The sequence below is a fragment of the Squalius cephalus genome (genome assembly GCF_949319135.1).
Source record: "Squalius cephalus genome assembly, chromosome: 2".
Classification (NCBI taxonomy): Eukaryota; Metazoa; Chordata; class Actinopteri; order Cypriniformes; family Leuciscidae; genus Squalius; species Squalius cephalus.
In genome coordinates this window covers 6,794,665-6,813,048 of record NC_137123.1, presented here as the reverse complement: position 1 = coordinate 6,813,048, position 18,384 = coordinate 6,794,665, and the positions used below count along the sequence as shown (strand labels likewise).

Below are 18,384 nucleotides of genomic sequence, written 5' to 3'. Positions count from 1 at the left end.
CTCACTGCTCTGGTGCTAATTTAGCTCTAGTCAACAAGCTATTTGTCTATTTCTTATCTTATTATTTTCTAGTGTTGAAAATAATGTAGTTGAAGATGTCTTGCCTGTTTGTTGGTTGATGTTGTTGGATGATTTCTGCTCTGTGGTTCTGCTGTCTTCTTTGGTGGTCAGTGTTGCAGCTCAGAGTGCTGCAGATGTTCAAGATGTGTAGAGAATTTGTTGAAAAATAAATAAATAACTGATTCACAGTTATCCTGTGATTCCCCCTGTTTTTATCTTCAGTTTGATGTCATTTTTGTCGAGTTTTGTTGAGTTTGGTTCTTTCTAGAGGTGAAAAAATTGTTGAATTTTAAGAGCTAATGTGAAGAATGACTTCTAAGCATCTCTCTCTCTCTCTCTCTCTCTCTCTCTCTCTCTCTCTCTCAGGGGAAGTGGGCGTCTCTGTCACGTTCAGCTCTTCATGTTAAACATGTAACCAGGAAAGAGACACTCAAAACTCTTCTGAACACACATCGAGAGCTTCAGAAGAACTGAATCTACTAACAACAGAGAAGATCATTTAATAAGAGAGAAGAATGAAGATCATCTGGACTTTCACTCTGCTGATGATTCCTGGTAAGAAGCTGAACTCAGAGTTAATCATGAAAAACAGCACAGAATTGATGAGGAGCGTCTTTCATGTTGTTTTATTGACTGTTGAGGAAAGTTAATTTCTGTGTATATTAAAGTGTTTTAATCCTGGTTTGTTGTAGGTGTCGTGAGCTCCATGCGTGTGACAGGATATCCAGGAGTTGGAGTCACGATCACATGCAAATATGATAAAGGATATTCAGATTATATAAAGTATTTTTGTAAAGGTGAATGGTCAGAGTGCACAGACAGAATCAAGACTGATATTAAAGATAAATGGGTTCAGTCTGGAAGATTCTCTCTGTATGACGACACAAGATCAGAAGTCTTCACTGTGACCATCAGAGATCTGAGTGAAGAGGATTCTGGGATGTACTACTGTGCAACTGAAAGAAATTTTCTAGAAGATTTAAACACTGAAGTGAATCTGGAGGTTTTAACAGGTGAGTAACTGAGACCCTCAAACTCATGATGATCTCCACAACATCACGATACTCAACACTGACTGTAATAACAGACGTTCACATCTGAAACAGGCACCCTCAACAACTTTGTTGTCTCTTGATGTAAGACTTAAACTCATAATCTTGACTTGCATTAATAAATGTTGCAAAGTGACATATTGTTTATATCGGGAACAACATGACAAATTAGACACACAAATTCCAGGCAGGTTGGTCCCTCACCTTTCAAAACAGTCGAAGACCACTTTACATATCTTGGCATTGTGGTACCAAAGAACCCCAAGCAAATATTGAAATAAAAAAATGTGGCTAAGATTGACAGATTAAAAGATAATATAGAGCAATGGAGGCTCCTTCCGCAATCTATGATTGGCAAAATTAATGCAATTAAAATGGTCACTTTACCACAGTTAATCTACCTTTTTCAAAATGTGCCTTCTTATATACCTGTACCTTTTTTCAAGCTTTTGGATTCAGTTATCATACCGTTTATTTGGGCTTACAAGACTCCCCGAATAACAAAAGCGCACGTACAGAAACCCACTCAGTTGGGAGGCCTAGGGCTCGCAGTGTTTAACCAAGGTGTGGTAACCCTGTGTAAGGATGTAAAGAGGCGGGATAACAGAAACCACAGTGTTCTCTGTAGATGATGATAAGCGAGTGTGTTCACACCACAGACACTGACCCGCATCACTTCCTCACACACAACACTGTCTCAGTTATGGAGAAATCACTCATTCAAACACAAAGTATACATTATCTGTACACAAAAGTTCAGGTCTTTCTGTTGTAAAATACCTTTTCATTTTATATTTATTCCATTATCAGTCTTTGTTAACAGAGAAGCCGCTCACACCGAAACACAGCTGACATGATTTACATTAGATTAGATTAAATCTGATAAAACATCCCATACTGTCACTATAACAGAGACTCAAGGATGCAGTATAGAATTAAAGAGACACTTAAATCTCTAATTTATGTCCTGATTTAGTGTCTAACGTGTCTCGTGTGACTGGAGAGCATCTGAACATCACCTGCCATTATAACAGTGATTTGAAGAACAAGATCAAGTTCATGTGCAAAGGAAGCGACCCGTCGCTCTGTGAGTCATCGACTATCAAAGCTTCATCAGAAACAAACAGTAACGGCAGATTCGCTCTGAGGGATGATGAATCTGCAGGAGTTTTTACTGTGACCATCACTGATCTGACACTAGAGGATTCTGGGATATACTGGTGTGGAGCTGGAGAGACGGGACAAAAGAACAACAAGTGGATTTCAGTGACACGTCTGAACATTAATAAAGGTAAGATGCAGCCATTTGATGTTTTAAGATCAAAATCTGATTGTAAAATTAGTTAACTAAAAATCATTTGTTCGTTGTTTGCAGTCTAGAAGACTGTATTTAACAAGTGTTGCTGGTCACACATACAGCGCTATATTTGCACCACACCATTGACATCAGTGAAGCGTTAATAAAAGCTGTGTAACAACATACAAAACATAGCTGACATGATTTACATTAGACTAAACAGCCCATTACTGTCACTATAACAGAGACTCAAGGATGGACATCAGTACTGCTGTGCCATAAAGAGACTTTGGGATATTAAATCTCTCATTTATGCCCTGATTTAGTGTCTGTCGTATCTCGCGTGACTGGGGAACATCTGAACATCACCTGCAGCTTTTTCCGCTATTTTCATCTTCCGGGTTTAAAATCTTCATCGTGTCAGAGCACTATAGTACTTTGATGACTCATCGGTGTCTCATAATTATTCATGTGACTGAGTTTTCTTATCCAATGAGAAGACACTTTCTCTTAATTATTCATGACACCACGTGGAACTTTCCAATGACAGACATGTCAAACTGTGATATTGCGTAGTAGATGAGAGAGGCAATGATGGGACGTGCGTGGTGTTAGGTTATAATAGACCTCAGATTACACAGTTTGATATCCAACAGTGTCATAATCATTTATAATGGATCTGAATTGCATAATAAGACACAAACATTTGAACTACTGTGTCATTTAGACACAAAGAGACATCAAGAATCAGCTTATGAATCTCAACAATGGTGACGATCGAAACCTTCATGCTGCAATGCATGCTGGGTATCTAGTCTTTGTGTAGTCTGGCTATCACCAGACCAAACTCAATCTTTTAAGAGTCTGCTCGGTGTTTTCTCCTGCACAAGAGGCGTGATCAACGGGCATAGTTCAAATGACTCTGAACGCAATTGGATAGTCCTTCAACCAATCAGACCAACAATCCGGGTGACGTTCTTTGCTTCTCTATCGTCATTGTGTTAAACCCGCCAATAGCGCGCCAGGTGGATAAGGCAGTTTGTGATTGGTTCCTGCAAATTTGTAACCGAAGAATGGATAAAAGAATGTAGAGGTTTCCAGCCTGAGCTGCAGGGCGAAATCAAATCAGTCTAGTGTTTGTGTGCACTTTGACCTCACATTGTGACTATAGCATGAGCACACAGTGAGGGCGCTGTGAGGATACACTTTTAGCTCACTGTGAAGTCAGATTGTGACCACATCACGAGTATCCTGAGAGCTCATGGTGAGAACACTGAGAGATCAAATTGTTGACTAGGAGTGCCTCTCTTTATTAAACTGGTTAAATGTAAATTAATTTAAACTTACCCTGCGGTATAAATGAACAGTGTTGATCCTAGATATTGTTTTTCTGCGATCGTGACGACCGCAACATGAGGCTTCTCCCGCTTGTTTGTGATCTGTAAACCCTCGCTTGCAAATTAATCTTGTTACCCACCATATTTATTTCATAATCTTTTATCCCTCCATGGCATATTTAAGTCCTACTTGAATGCTCCTCGACGAGAGGTGGTCCTTCTGCATCCAAAATTTATCAAAAACACCTTGGGATAAGGTTTTCACACTGACAGCTGTCATTGTAAGACAGTTAGCCACTCCGTTTGTTTGTTGGAGTTAGCAACCGTAACTAAGAGGGGTGGAGCTTACCAATAGGTTAATTTCTGGTCATCTCCTCACATGGTCACATGGTTGATTTTCCAATATTGTACTTTTTTTATGTGTTGGATCAATATTTCACAAATTGAATCTTTCTTTCATTTTGACTCCTACTTATCTGTTAAGTTACACAGTACTGTCAGTACTTACTCTATTTTACAACAAAATAATTGTTACAACGAAGGACGAAGCACACAGCAGAACTTCAGCACACACCAGTGTTTCGTAAACAATTCTACAGCTTTGAAAAGAATTGTGAGTCAATCATTCAATGATTCATTTATAAATACAGCTAGTTGCTTTGGTTCTGAATGTAAGGATGACTCACTGACTCAGTGACTTACTGGTTTTAGTTTAATATAAGTTAAAGTATCACTTCGTTTTTCCGTCATTGCATATTGCTCTATTGAACATTTTTCATTGAAAACATTTTTTATTTATAAAAGTTATGCATAAAGTAAAAAAAAAAAAGCCCTGGGAAATAAATTTAGGGGGCAAATATTGTCCCTTAATGGAAAAGGTATGACTGAAGTCTAAGTGGAAGAGAGGGGGTACGCAGAAGGAGGTACACCACTGAAATCTTGCTGAATCCACAATCTTGCTGAAATTGCTGCTTAGTAAAATAGTTATTTTTCAGAGTTTTGCAGTTTATTATATTACTGTCTTCATGCTGATTTCTGTCATTGCAGGTATAAATATAACGCCGCTGGAAGGACGCAACGTAAGTTGAGTTTCTGAAATTTAAGTTGTAGAGACTCCTATCAATAATAGTCTAAACTGAAGCAGTACAATAACATGTGCATTTTAGATATGTGTGTAATCTGAAATATGAATGTGCTTTTCTAATAATTGCTGATGGTTTATGGGGGCATTCAGTCCATATAAGCTGTGAATACTCTGCATACAAAAGCCAATTGAAAGAATGAGTTTGTGGACTCGCTAATTAATTAACACTATAAATTACTACAAATTCCCTTGTTATTTGAGGAGTAACATAAAGCTTACATAATAAAATGTTGGAAATACGTAACTGTCCGTCATTCATTTATTTGCCAAATCAGGGTTTTGGGTAAGCGGGTCCACAATAGCTTTGAAGCCTATACTCTCTGTCATCATTATTGTTCTGCATTCAATATGGGGGATTTAATGCGCAGAGAAAGCTGTCCACGAAGCTGTCCATTTCAACCACACATTCTCATTACTTCTTTTACAAACTTAACTTTTATTCCAGCACTTCTGTGACAAAAGTTTGTTAGTTTGGATCAGGGCCGGCCCGAGGCATAAGCGAACTAAGTGTCTGCTTGGGGCCCCCTGGCCACCCCCTGTTTTTTACATATTAATTAACTTAAACAAGTGACATAAATGAATGAATGAATGAATAATTCAAGACAAGTAAAATTCTGATTTCATGATCAATTTACCTGCCTACAACTGCTGCTGTGTCTGCCAGTGTTTGAGTCATGCGCATAATCTCGCGTGCAGACAATTTGTGTGCAAAGTCACGGTAATGTTAAGCCATGATACAAAAATTTGATTTGATCAATGATTGATGATTGACATTTAAATCAATGATTTATCCTTTAAATTTAATGATATTCAGAACAGAGAAAGAATAAAAAAATAACTATAAACAAGCCAAAACGAAATAATTTAAAGCAAAAGTGAAAGTAAGCGATTCGCGATGTATTTGGATGGTAAACGTCTCGGTTACTGTTGTAATCCTCGTTCCCTGAAGGAGGGAACGGGAGACGTAACGTCGACGTGACGACGTAATTGGGATCACTTCAGGGAGCCCTATCATCTTCGAGTGTCTACAGAACGAGCCAATGAACGTTGGCGTGCGTGAATCGCGTCACGCGCCCCGCCCCGCCGCGCGGGTATAAACAGGAAGCGGGCGCACGCACACATTGTTTTTCGCTGAGGAGCCAAGATTTGTGACGGCCATGCAGCGATGGTCAGCAACGGTGGCGACGGGACGTTACGTCTCCCGTTCCCTCCTTCAGGGAACGAGGGTTACAACAGTAACCGAGACGTTCCCTTTCAGTCGCTCACGTTCGACGTAACGTCGACGTGACGACGTAATTGGGATCCCATGGAAAACGCCACGGTTGCTGCCACATCCAGCGCCCTACGCAAGCCCCTCAGACCCCCAACTGCTGGGGCGGAAGGCCTGCGTAGAGGGAGTTCAACTGCTGTTCCATTATACCCCACATAGAGGAACTCCTGGATAACACTGGGAAAGCGTACCTTTCCATGGGAAAGAACGCTGCGGAGCCACATCCTGCCCGAAGGGAGGTAACATGTGGAGAATACACATATGGACTGGCCGAAGGGGCAGTGCAACATATGGAATGTCACTGGGGTGGCTCCACCCGAAGGGGGAGACACACCGGACAGTGACGGCAGAGCGGGCTCTGCCAAGGGAAGACACGGGCTCACCGCAGGGAGCTGGTCGTGGAAGAATACACATATGGGATCGCCGCAGGGATCACCACATATGGAACCCAGCCTAGCACAAGTTACACAAGCATACAAGCACTAGACCTGGCGTCGGACGCTCCGCAACGTCCGACTGCCGAAGGGGTGCGGAGGAACTCACAGGGCTCGCCAAGTGGGGAACTCGACTGGAGTAAAAAGCGCACGTATCCGTTCCTAGGAAGGGAGTGGCGCAGCAAGCCGACACTAGAGCGGGAACTTGGTGTTACCGGCTAGTAGAAGCGAGCACACAGGAAGAAACCGGCTCAACACGTAAGCTATAAAACCTAGCGAACGTGTTAGGAGTCGCCCAGCCCGCAGCTCTACAGATGTCTGTCAGCGAGGCGCCGTGAGCCAGCGCCCAGGAAGAAGCGACACTCCTAGTGGAGTGGGCTTTCAACCCAGGCGGGCAGGGCACGCCTTGGGCTTCGTAAGCCAAGGCGATGGCATCCACTATCCAGTGGGCCATCCTCTGCTTGGAGACAGCCTTCCCTTTCTGCTGGCCTCCGTAACAGACGAAGAGCTGATCTGAGGTCCTGAGGCTTTGCGTTCTGTCCACGTACAGACGCAGAGCGCGAACGGGACAGAGAAAAGCCAGGGCTGGGTCTGCCTCCTCCGAAGGCAGCGCTTGCAGGTTCACTACCTGGTCCAGGAAGGGAGTGGTAGGAACCTTGGGCACGTATCCGGGCCGGGGTCTCAGGATCACGTGAGAGTTATCCGGGCCGAATTCTAGGCACGATTCATCGACCGAAAATGCATGCAGGTCCCCTACCCTCTTGATGGAGGCCAATGCAACCAGGAGAACTGTCTTACAGGACAGGATTTTTAACTCAGCAGATTGCAGAGGCTCAAAGGGTGGTCTCTGAAGAGCCGAAAGGACCAGAGACAAATCCCAAGAGGGTATAGAGAGTGGGCGAGGAGGATTTAGTCTCCTTGCTCCCCTCAGGAACCTGACGATCAGGTCATGCTTTCCCAAAGACTTACCATCAACAGCATCGTGATGTGCAGCAATAGCGGCAACATACACTTTAAGTGTGGAGGGAGACAGCCTTCGCTCCAGCCCTTCTTGCAGGAAGGAAAGCACGGCTCTGATCGAGCAAGATCGGGGGTTCTCCTCATGAGAGGAGCACCAGTCAACGAACAGGTTCCACTTCAAAGCATAGAGGCGCCTCGTAGAGGGGGCTCTAGCGGAAGTGATGGTGTCAACTACCGCAGGGGGTAGGTCACCTAGAACCTCCGCGTCCCGTCCAGGGACCAGACATGGAGTTTCCAGAGGTCTGGACGCGGGTGCCATAGGGTGCCCCGTCTCTGAGAGAGCAGGTCCTCTCTCAGAGGGATGGGCCAGGGAGGGGCTGTCGCGAGGAGCACTAGTTCCGGGAACCAGGTCCGGTTGGGCCAATACGGCGCAACTAACAAGACCTGCTCCTCGTCCTCCCTGACTTTGCACAAGGTCTGTGCAAGAAGGCTCACTGGGGGAAATGCATACTTGCGTAGGCCCCGGGGCCAGCTGTGTGCCAGAGCATCCGAGCCGAGGGTCCCCTCGGTCAGGGAATAGAACAACTGGCAGTGAGACGTGTCCGGAGCGGCAAACAGATCTACCTGTGCGGTCCCGAAGCGCCTGAAAATCAGCTGGACCACCTGGGGATGGAGTCGCCATTCTCCCGGCAGCACCTGCTGACGTGAGAGCTCGTCGGCTGCACGACTGAGCAGGCCCGGAATGTAAACGGCACGAAGCGACCTCAGATGCTTCTGACTCCAGAGGAGGAGATGGCGGGCGAGTTGTGACATGCGGCGGGAACGTAGACCACCTTGGCGGTTGATGTACACAACGGTCGCAGTGCTGTCCGTACGGACCAGTGCTTGCCTAGTAGCAGCGTGTTGAAACGGCTCAGTGCAAGACGTACTGCTAACAACTCGAGGCAGTTGATGTGCCAATGCAGTTGAGGCCCCGTCCACAGACCTGAAGCTGCATGCCCGTTGTACGTGGCCCCCCAGCCGGTGGCAGAGGCATCTGTGGAGACCACAGAGTGCCTGGACACTTGTTCCAGGGGAACACCCGCCTGCAGGAAGGAAGGGTCTGACCACAAGCTGAGAGTTTGGCGACAGTGCGGAGTCACTTGGACCCGGCACGAGCCGCTCTGCCACGCCCATCTCGGGACTCGATCGTGGAGCCAGTGTTGGAGCGGCTTCATATGAAGCAATCCGAGCGGCGTAACCGCGGCTGCAGATGCCATATGCCCCAGGAGCCTCTGAAAAAGTTTCAGTGGTGCCGCTGTTCTGCGTTTGAGTGTGCTCACGCAGTTCAACACTGACTGGACACGGGCCTCGGTGAGGCGCGCTGTCATGTTGATCGAGTCCAACTCCATACCGAGAAAAGAGATCCTCTGCCCGGGGGTGAGTTTGCTCTTTTCCCAGTTGACCCGAAGCCCTAGGTGGCTGAGGTGACTGAGCACCATGTCCCTGTGTTCGCACAACTGCTCTCTCGACTGGGCCAGAATAAGCCAGTCGTCGAGGTAGTTGAGGATGCGAACACCACGCTCGCACATGGGAGCAATGGCCGCCTCCGCGACTTTCGTGAAGACGCGGGGCGACAGGGCCAGCCCGAAGGGTAAGACCTTGTACTGATATGCCCGTCCCTCGACCGCAAAGCGGAGAAACGGTCTGTGCCGAGGGAGAATCGAGACATGAAAGTACGCGTCCTTCAGGTCGATCGCTGCAAACCAATCTTGGGGACGGATGCATTTGAAAATGCGTTTCTGCGTAAGCATCTTGAACGGTAGCCTGTGAAGGGACCGGTTCAGGACGCGCAGGTCCAAGATTGGTCGTAACCCACCACCTTTCTTGGGTACAATGAAGTACGGGCTGTAGAAGCCGGTCTTCATATCGGCTGGAGGGACCGGCTCGATCGCGTCCTTCGCCAGTAGGACTGCGATCTCGGCCCTGAGCACAGGGGCACTGTCCGCCAGAACACGGGTGAACAGAATGCCCTTGAAAGCAGGGGGACGCCGGGCGAACTGAATCGCATAGCCGAGTCTGATGGTACGGATGAGCCAGCGAGACGGGCTGGGAAGCGTTAACCAGGCTCCCAGAGACCGAACAAGCGGGACTAACGGCACCACAGACGTACCCGGGGTGGGGCAGCGCGGCGGAATGCAGGGACCCGACTCGGACGGCACAGCGGCCCGAAGTGGGGTCTGAGTGTGTGGTGCAGCACATACTTGCTTCCGTCGAAGGGCAGAGTGAGTGTGTGGAGGCGACAGCACGTCCGGAACACAGCCACTGCTGCTCGCTGGCGATGAAAGAGGGGCTCGGGAGTGACAAGGCATGGCGGCGTCGTCGACTGCCAAGCGCGCCCTCTTGGGGCCCAGAGGTTTCAGAAATTGCTCTTTTTTTGAAAATGTGGGTACCACTGACCCGGCGGAACAAAAAGAAAAGGAAACAAAAGATTCTCCGCTCGGCCCTCCACCGGGGGAAGGAGTGGCGCCTTCGCCATCTCCTGAAGAGCAACTTGATCCACCTCTGGGCCGCCCGTCTCAGGGTCGTTTGCACCGTCGCTTGCCTCCTGGTTTGGCAGCGGCCTGGACGGGCGGGGTCGGCTTTCTGCGGCTTGCTCCATGCAGAGGCCTGGATGATGGCTGCTGCTGCTGGGGCTTGGCGGGAGCGGAGGACGTCGCAGAAAGCCGACCTCGGCGACGAGAAGACGGAGGGTCTGCAGCCGGCGGACGGGTGGGAGCAGCAGGGGTCCGCCGGGGCAGGATGTGTGTCTGCTTCTGTGCGGCCGAGAACTGTTGGGCAAAGCTCTCGACCGCGTCGCCGAACAACCCAACCTGGGAAAGAGGGGCATCCAGGAACCGATATTTATCGGTGTCCCTCATATCCGCCAGGTTGAGCCAAAGGTGGTGCTCCTGGACCACCAAAGTGGACATCGCCTGACCGACCGAACGTGCGGTTTCCTTCGTCGCCCGGAGGGCGAGGTCGGTTGCCACACGGAGCTCCCGGAGGAGCTCTGGGTCAGAACCACCCTCGTTCATGTCCATGAGCGCCTGGGCCTGGTGGACCTGCAAGAGCGCCATGGCATGGAGGGCGGAAGCAGCCTGTCCACAGGCCTTGAAAGCCTTCGCCGTTAAACCGGACGAAAACTTACAGGCCTTGGACGGGAGGCGTGGATTACCCCGCCAAGAGGAAGCGGACGCCGGACACAGCTGCATCGCGACGGCCCGCTCCACTGGGGGGATATCCACATACCCCTTAGCTGCCCCGCCGTCGAGGGTTGCGAGGGGTGAGGAGCCACTAAAACGGCTTCGGGCACTATACGGTGCCTTCCACGTCCTAGAGAGCTCCTCATGCACTTCCGGAAAGAAAGGTACCGGGGCGGCGCACTGAGAACCAGCACGGCCCGCCCCGAGAAACCAATCGTCCAACCGAGAAGGTTCGGGACGTGGTGGAGGATTCCACGCAAGCCCGACCTTCTTGGCGGCCCGGGAAAGCATAGCAGTCCATTCTGGATCTGGCTCGGACAACGCTACACACCCCGAGGGGGGCAACGCAGCCGAGTCGTCATTTCCAGAGGACAGCTCCCCCTCCGATGCTGCGATCGACATCTGGTCATCAGCCGGAGCCCCAAAGGAAACGGTTGGTCGTTCCGGAGAAGGACCAAGACGTCCACTAAGGGGCCCCAGTGGCGACAGCGCTTGTGAGGCGTGAGGGGCCCGCGGAGGATGACTCGACGGGGAAGCCCTCACGGTAATCCTCAGATCACCCTGGTCATGCGCCGAAGTAGGTCTATTCTGCGGGGCAGAATAGACACTAGATCGGGGCATAGGCGAGGGGACTGCACCTCCCTTGAGGTAAGCGAGTCTCGATCTAAGCGCTGCGATAGTCATGTTCCCGCAGTGGGAACATGAACTATCCACAAAAGCTGCCTCAGCGTGTTGAATGCCCAAACACGAGAGGCAACTGCTGTGGCCATCTGCTGGCGCCAGGGAACGACGGCATCCAGAAACGCACAAGCGGAATGACATCTTGAAAAAGACGCAGGGTCACGCTTGTGTTGCTCTTTTAGTGAAAATAAAAAAGGATTTGGAAAAACTCTCTTTTGTGTTGAGGCACCCAGGGGTAGCCGCAGTGTGAATGCACACACAGGGGAAACACCCACCGAACCGACACACACACACACACAAACACAAACACAATGCTGTGAAAACAGCAGTTGAGAGCTGCAATGCTCGCGGCCACCGCTGATCGCGCCGTCACACCAACACAAGAACAGAGAGATGATCCTCTTTTTGAAGTCTTCAAAGGCTGATTCTGATAGACAAAAAGTCTCATAGAAACTCGGCTCCGAAGTGAAAGACAATGTGTGCGTGCGCCCGCTTCCTGTTTATACCCGCGCGGCGGGGCGGGGCGCGTGACGCGATTCACGCACGCCAACGTTCATTGGCTCGTTCTGTAGACACTCGAAGTTGATAGGGCTCCCTGAAGTGATCCCAATTACGTCGTCACGTCGACGTTACGTCGAACGTGAGCGACTGAAAGGGAACTATTCTTTATTATAGGCTTCTTTGTACTTCACTCACGTTCCAATATCAAAGGAAAAAATTATCCTTTTCACATGCAAAAATGTGCTTGGAAACATCACAGTGGAGCGGTGCTTACTGTGAACGGTATGAATTGTACTACTGACTATTTAAACAGAGCAGTGTAAGTTTTATATGTTAGGTTGACTATTATTATTATATATTTATTACGGCTATAATGAACAGGCTGCGATGTCAAGGTTGCAATGCTGGAATATGTTTACAGTTTGTTTTCAGAAGTTTCAAAGAGTTAGTAAAAGAGTAAAGGAAAAGTTAAAACTTTAACTACGTGTGGTGGGAGGGGGCCCCCAAATCAAATTCTGTTTAGGGCCCCCAAAAGACTCGGGCCGGCACTGGTTTGGATACAAACATTGTCCACTGTAGCACAAAATACTGTCCACAAAATACAGAAAAGTACCTTTAGAAAACGATTTTCATTTCCACCAGTAGGTGGCGACAAATGTTTAAAAAAATATATGTCATTGAATCATTTGTTAAAGAAATTCATTTCAGAGGCACTCAGCATACCCGGTTAAAGTCATCACTCACACATCGTCAAATTCTGTCTTCTCAATTTTGATTTCAGAGTCAGACTGAAAAGCTTCAAAATCTTCTAGAGCAGATCGAGAACATTACAGCTCAAGAGCTTACTTTGACTGTAAGTCTTCAAGAGATTTTTTTTTTTTTTTTTTTAAATAATCAAATCAAATGTAATTGTCATTTACTGGTTAAGGTCTGATTAATTGGCTTTCTTAATATTTACATTTACAGTATTTTTTTTTTTTTTTTTTTTTTCTGATCAATAAATTAGACTCCAGTGACCGATGTTTTGAATATGGTCCTCAACACTTCAGGAGAGATTTCAGAGTCTTCATCATCAGTCAGCTCAGCTGAACTAGCCTTCAACGGAAACCGTGTGTTAAAAGCCAGCGAGAAACTCCTCTCTACATTGGTGAAGCCGACAGACACACATGACAGTGTCAGTTTTACTCTTGCTGCTGTTGGTGAGTGGAGAAACTGTTATTATTGATGATGAAACAGAGCTTATATAGGATATATCAGGGAGTTTATATAGTCTAGAGCAGGGGTTCTCAACTCTGGACCACAAGATCCACTTTCCTGGAGTTTAGCTCCAACCCTAATCAAACACACCTGAACAAGCTAATCAATGTCTTCATGATTACTACAACGTTACAGGCACACAGCAAAATCCCCAGTGTTAAATCAACACTGCTCAGAGTACATATTGTCCCAATCTAAAGAGTGTTAAAAGTGTTAAAGTTAATGAGATAATTAAGTGATTAATTAAGAGATGATTGAGCATTAGTGATGAACACCCGCTTCAGCCACAGCCTTACGCCGGTTTCACACTGCACGCGATAGCAGAGCGTAAGCAGCGCAGGAGCAGTGCATATGGTGAGCAGGAGCAGGACACGCGCGTTTTGCTTTCACACTGGCAGCGTTTGTCACGCGCGCCTGAACTGCGGGTTTTGTACAGACAGAGTAGGCTACTCTATAATGGATAAGTTGGCATTGCTTTATTTCGTTTTCAAATACATTTAAGAGAAAATACTTGTCAAGAAGCTTATTTTATTAATAATTTAATTTATATAACTTTTGGTTCATCTTTGTTTTTATTGTTCGGGCAACGGACATTTGTTTTCTTTTTAAATTGTTTTTGGTCATTTGATTGACTGTTTAAAACACAATAGATATCATCAATGCGCTTTTTGGATGAAACTGCGGTGTATTTTGGCCATGATCAATGCATTGTCACTTTAATTCAGCATAAGCAGCAGCAAAAATAGACTTGGCGCCGAAACGATCGCTGCACTGCTGCTCCTGCTCTGCTCCTGCTACGCGCTGCCGTGCCGCCTCTGCGTGTGGTGTGAATGCACTCATTGAATAACATGGACGCCGAAAAAAATACGCGCTGCTCACGCGCCGCTGACGCTTGCGGTGTGAAACCGGCGTTAGGGTCTGTTAACACGACACCGTTTTCAACTAAAAACGTAAAACTTTTTATACGTTTTGGCCGTTCGTTTCCACGACAACAAAGAGTCAGTTTGGGTGCCTGAAAATGCAAAGTTTTGAAAACTCAAAGGAAACACTTCTGAGTTTTAAGTAGGGATGTCCCGATCCGATCATGTGATCGGAAATCGGGCCCGATCACTGGTTTCAGACTCGATCGGAATCGGACGTTACCTCCCGATCAGGACTCGGATATATATGTATATATATTCTCATTATTTTTTAACACATCTATAGTTATGCGGTGGCTCAGAGTTACGCCGGTTTCACACTGCACGCGCATAAGCAGCGCAGGAGCAGTGCGTATGGTGAGCAGGAGCAGGACGCGCGTTTTGCTTTCACACTGGCAGCGTTTGTCACGCGCGGCTGAACCGCGGCTTGTGTACAGACAGAGACAGAGTACTCTATAATGGATAAGTTGGCATTGCTTTATGTCATTTTCAAATACATTTAAGAGAAAAGACTTGTCAAGAAGCTTATTTTATTAATAATTTCATTTATATAACATTTGGTTCATCTTTGTTTTTATTGTTCTGGCAACACATTTGTTTTTGGACATTTGTTTTCTTTTTAAATTGCTGTTGGTCATTTGATTGACTGTTTAAAACACAATAGATATCATCAATGCACTTTTTGGATAAAACTGCGGTGTATTTTGGCCATGATCAATGCATTGTCACTTTAATTCAGCAGCGGCGCAGCAAAAATAGACTCGGCGCCGAAACGATCGCGGCACTGCTTCTTCTGCTCTGCTCCTGCTATGCGCTGCCTGCCGCGCCGCCTCTGCGTGCGGTGTGAATGCTCTAAATCTTATCTGTTAACATGGGCGCCGAAAAAAATACGCGCGAAGAAAGGAGTGCAGTTCCTAAAAGCACATTACTGGCTTTGCAAACACTGTGGCACTTTTATTTTTTTATTTGTTTACATGCCTGCCGGGTATTTTAAGTTGAGGTGCTATTTGTTTATATATTAGACTTTTTTTTATTACTGTTGCACTCCAAAAAGTCCAAAAGTGAAGAATTTATGTTATTTATTACTTGATTGTTCAAGCTACCTCACAGAAGTGCTCTGTTTGTTAACAGATTTGTTGAATGTTAAAATGAGGTGAATTAAATAAAAAATAAGGAACATCCTGGATCTGTTTTTCGCTCTTATTTATTCTTTTTTTTTTTTATGTAGGCTATTATAGAAGTATCGGATCGGGACTCGGTATCGGTAGATACTCAAAATCAAATGACTCGGACTCGGACTCGAGGGCAAAAAAACCTGATCGGGACATCCCTAGTTTTAAGTGTATCGTTGTCGTGTAAACGTACCCTAAGATGAATCAACTAAAGATAAAAGAAGACATTACATCAAGATCTCTGCAGAAGAGAATTAAACAACTCCACAAACAGCATTACCAGCTTGACTTAATTTAACTCTGGGGATTTTGCTGTGAACAAAGTTAACTGATTAGTTCAAACTAGTAATTAGATGAAATAGATATTTTATTTTAGTCTTTTTATTGTTTTGTTTATTGCACATTTGTGCAGATTGAATCAACTTTAATAAAAACAAAAAAACAAAAAACAAAACATAACTGCTTATTTTCTAAATCAGAGGTTAAAATCTTCATGGTTGGACCCAGTGTCACCTTAGATAAAATCCCTCAGCTTAACACAACAAATTCTTCTGTGGACATCGATCTCATTGAGATCGCCAAGAACAACAATGAAACAAGTATGTGAGATGTGTTTTAATACAACATTTTAAATAAAACATTTTTAGAAGATATATCACTAAACCACATTGAACTAAAGGTTTTAATGTGTTGAATACAAGTTTCTTCTGTTTCTGTCACACAGGATCAGCTGCTGTGGCTTTCATGAGTTATAACACAATGGAGAATCTACTGAAGCCAGACTTCTTCAACACATCAACTAACACGAATAAAACCATGATGTCCACTGTGATCTCAGTTACTCTTCCCAAAACCACCAACAGTAAACTCACCAAACCAGTCAACTTCACCCTCAAACACATCAGAGTGAGAGACTGAAATGTGTTTTTGTCCAACCTGAGAACTGATGAACATCTGAAAACATCTAATATTCAGAGTTATACTATTTTCTGCATGTTCTTTCTTCTTTTTGCAGGATTTTGAGACCAACGATTCTCTGTCCTGTGTGTACTGGAACATCAGCGAGTGGATTGTAGATGGTTGTTCTGTTTTAGAGACCAACAACAGCTACACTGTGTGTTCCTGTGATCATCTGTCCACATTCGCTCTCATCATGCAAACCAGCCGCCCATCAGAGGTACGAGAACATTTATAGTGAGCATTGAAGAACAGCACAGATTTGGTACTCATGTACTCTGACATGTTTCCTCAGAGCAACTCACTGATGGACGTGTTGAATTTGGTGTGTGTGCCAGTTGGGCTGGTGTTCTTCAGTTTGGCCCTGTTGACCTTTGCCCTTTGTCAGTGGAGTCCTGGAGTGAATAATGTGGCTCGAATCAACCTCTGCGTGAGTCTTCTGTTGGCTCACCTTCTGCTCCTGCTCACACAACAGTTCCTGAGCCTCATACGCCCTCATCAGGTGAGGATGATGAAGGAGCCCTACAGCTCAGCACAGTCTCACTGAGAATCATCATAACCGTCTCTCATGATCTCCAGGTGTTGTGTGCCGTGATATCAGGTGTGCTGCACTTCCTCTTTCTCTCCGGCTTTGTGTGGATGTTCATTGAAGCTGTGCTGCTCTTCATCTGTGTGAAGAACCTATCACAGATCAGCTCCAAAAGGAGGGGGGTGCTTAGAAGTGGATTCCTGTGTGTGATTGGATATACGGTTGCTCTGGTTGTGGTGGCCGTGTCTGCTGGGGTGAATCCTAAAGGCTACGGAAGTGAAAAGTGAGTTTAGTTTGAACGACTCAGAGATCAACACCTTCATCCTTCATGTTTGTTCATTTAATTATTTTTCTTCCTCTAAACAGGTGCTGGATTAAAATGGATAAAGGCTTTAACTGGAGTTTTCAGGGACCTGTTTGCGTCATACTAGCAGTAAGCACATTTCTCATCATGACTTTGGATTAAAAAGAAAAGTGATTAAAGATTAATTACTGTTGTTTCTCTTACTGTGCAGTTAAACATGATTCTCTTCATCTACATCATCATCAGTCTGACCTCCACCTTGAAAAATCTGAACGCTGAAGTTTCACATATGAAACAAACCAAGTAACAAATAATATGATTTGAACACTCCATGAAATGTGTATATATATTGTTATATGCTGCATATTTCTAGACACCTTTAACCTTATCTTGATTATTCTCAGGTTAGGTAAAGTCAAATGTGTCCTTTTATAGACCATCTGATTTCTTGAGGTCGTCATCTTTGGAAATCCCCTCATAAATTATCAGTCTCTTACAGACAATTTATCCAATCCTAAGTCTTGAGGTGTCATGAGTTCTGGGAATTCATTTCAGACCTGTCTTTGTAAAGCCTTTCACCTCTTAGTCTTCCTTCTTCAGACTTTTCTTCTTTGTTGCATTCTGCACTTCATCCGCAACACATCCGACGGTAATGCTTGCATTTATCTTCTTTCTTTAGCAAAGCTCTTTCTAATACATGTTTTGTTCCTCTCTATGCTTTTTAATTAATGCTTAAAACATTAAGTGTGGTATGTTTTTCTTCATAAACCACTTTTCCACAACAATATAATCAATAAATACATACAGTATTAACTCTCCATCTTTCTCTGCAGGAATATGACATTTAAAACACTGGCTCAGTTTGTGGTTCTTGGTTGCTCCTGGATTCTGGGTTTCTGGAAGGAGCTGGAGATCCCCTTCCTGATCTTGAACTCCCAGCAGGGAACCTTCATGTTCCTGGTCTATTGTGTCCTCAATGATCAGGTTAGACATCAGTACAGACAGTCTACCAGAAAATCATCTCTCACCTACTTTATATTAAAGGGTTAGTTCACCCAAAAATGAAAATTAGCCCATGATTTACTCATCCTCAAGTCATCCTACACTGTAAACCCCGATAAGTTAAGATAACTCAAAAAATTTGAGGAAACTTATTACCTCAAAACTTTTAAGTTGATAAAATTAATTGTTTTAAGTCAGTTACACTTAAATTCATAGAACAGATTAACTCAAAATTATTTATTTGAATACACTTTTTGTATGTATTTTATAACTCAAAACTTTT

The 18,384-nt window shown here is 45.4% G+C and overlaps 1 protein-coding gene across 1 annotated transcript; it reads left to right on the top strand.

Annotated features, from left to right (window-relative positions):
• Nucleotides 1-4,794: 4,794 nt before the first annotated feature.
• Nucleotides 4,795-18,149, top strand: LOC307154722 (adhesion G protein-coupled receptor E3-like; the record flags this gene model as incomplete). Its single annotated transcript, XM_079864807.1, has 11 exons — nt 4,795-4,825; nt 12,742-12,813; nt 12,967-13,159; nt 15,789-15,908; nt 16,034-16,215; nt 16,325-16,486; nt 16,562-16,768; nt 16,846-17,078; nt 17,162-17,228; nt 17,311-17,402; nt 17,933-18,149. Exons 3-11 carry the CDS (start codon nt 12,991-12,993, stop codon nt 18,147-18,149), a joined length of 1,449 nt encoding a protein of 482 aa, XP_079720933.1. The 5' UTR covers nt 4,795-4,825; nt 12,742-12,813; nt 12,967-12,990.
• Between the last annotated feature and the right edge of the window lie 235 nt (nt 18,150-18,384).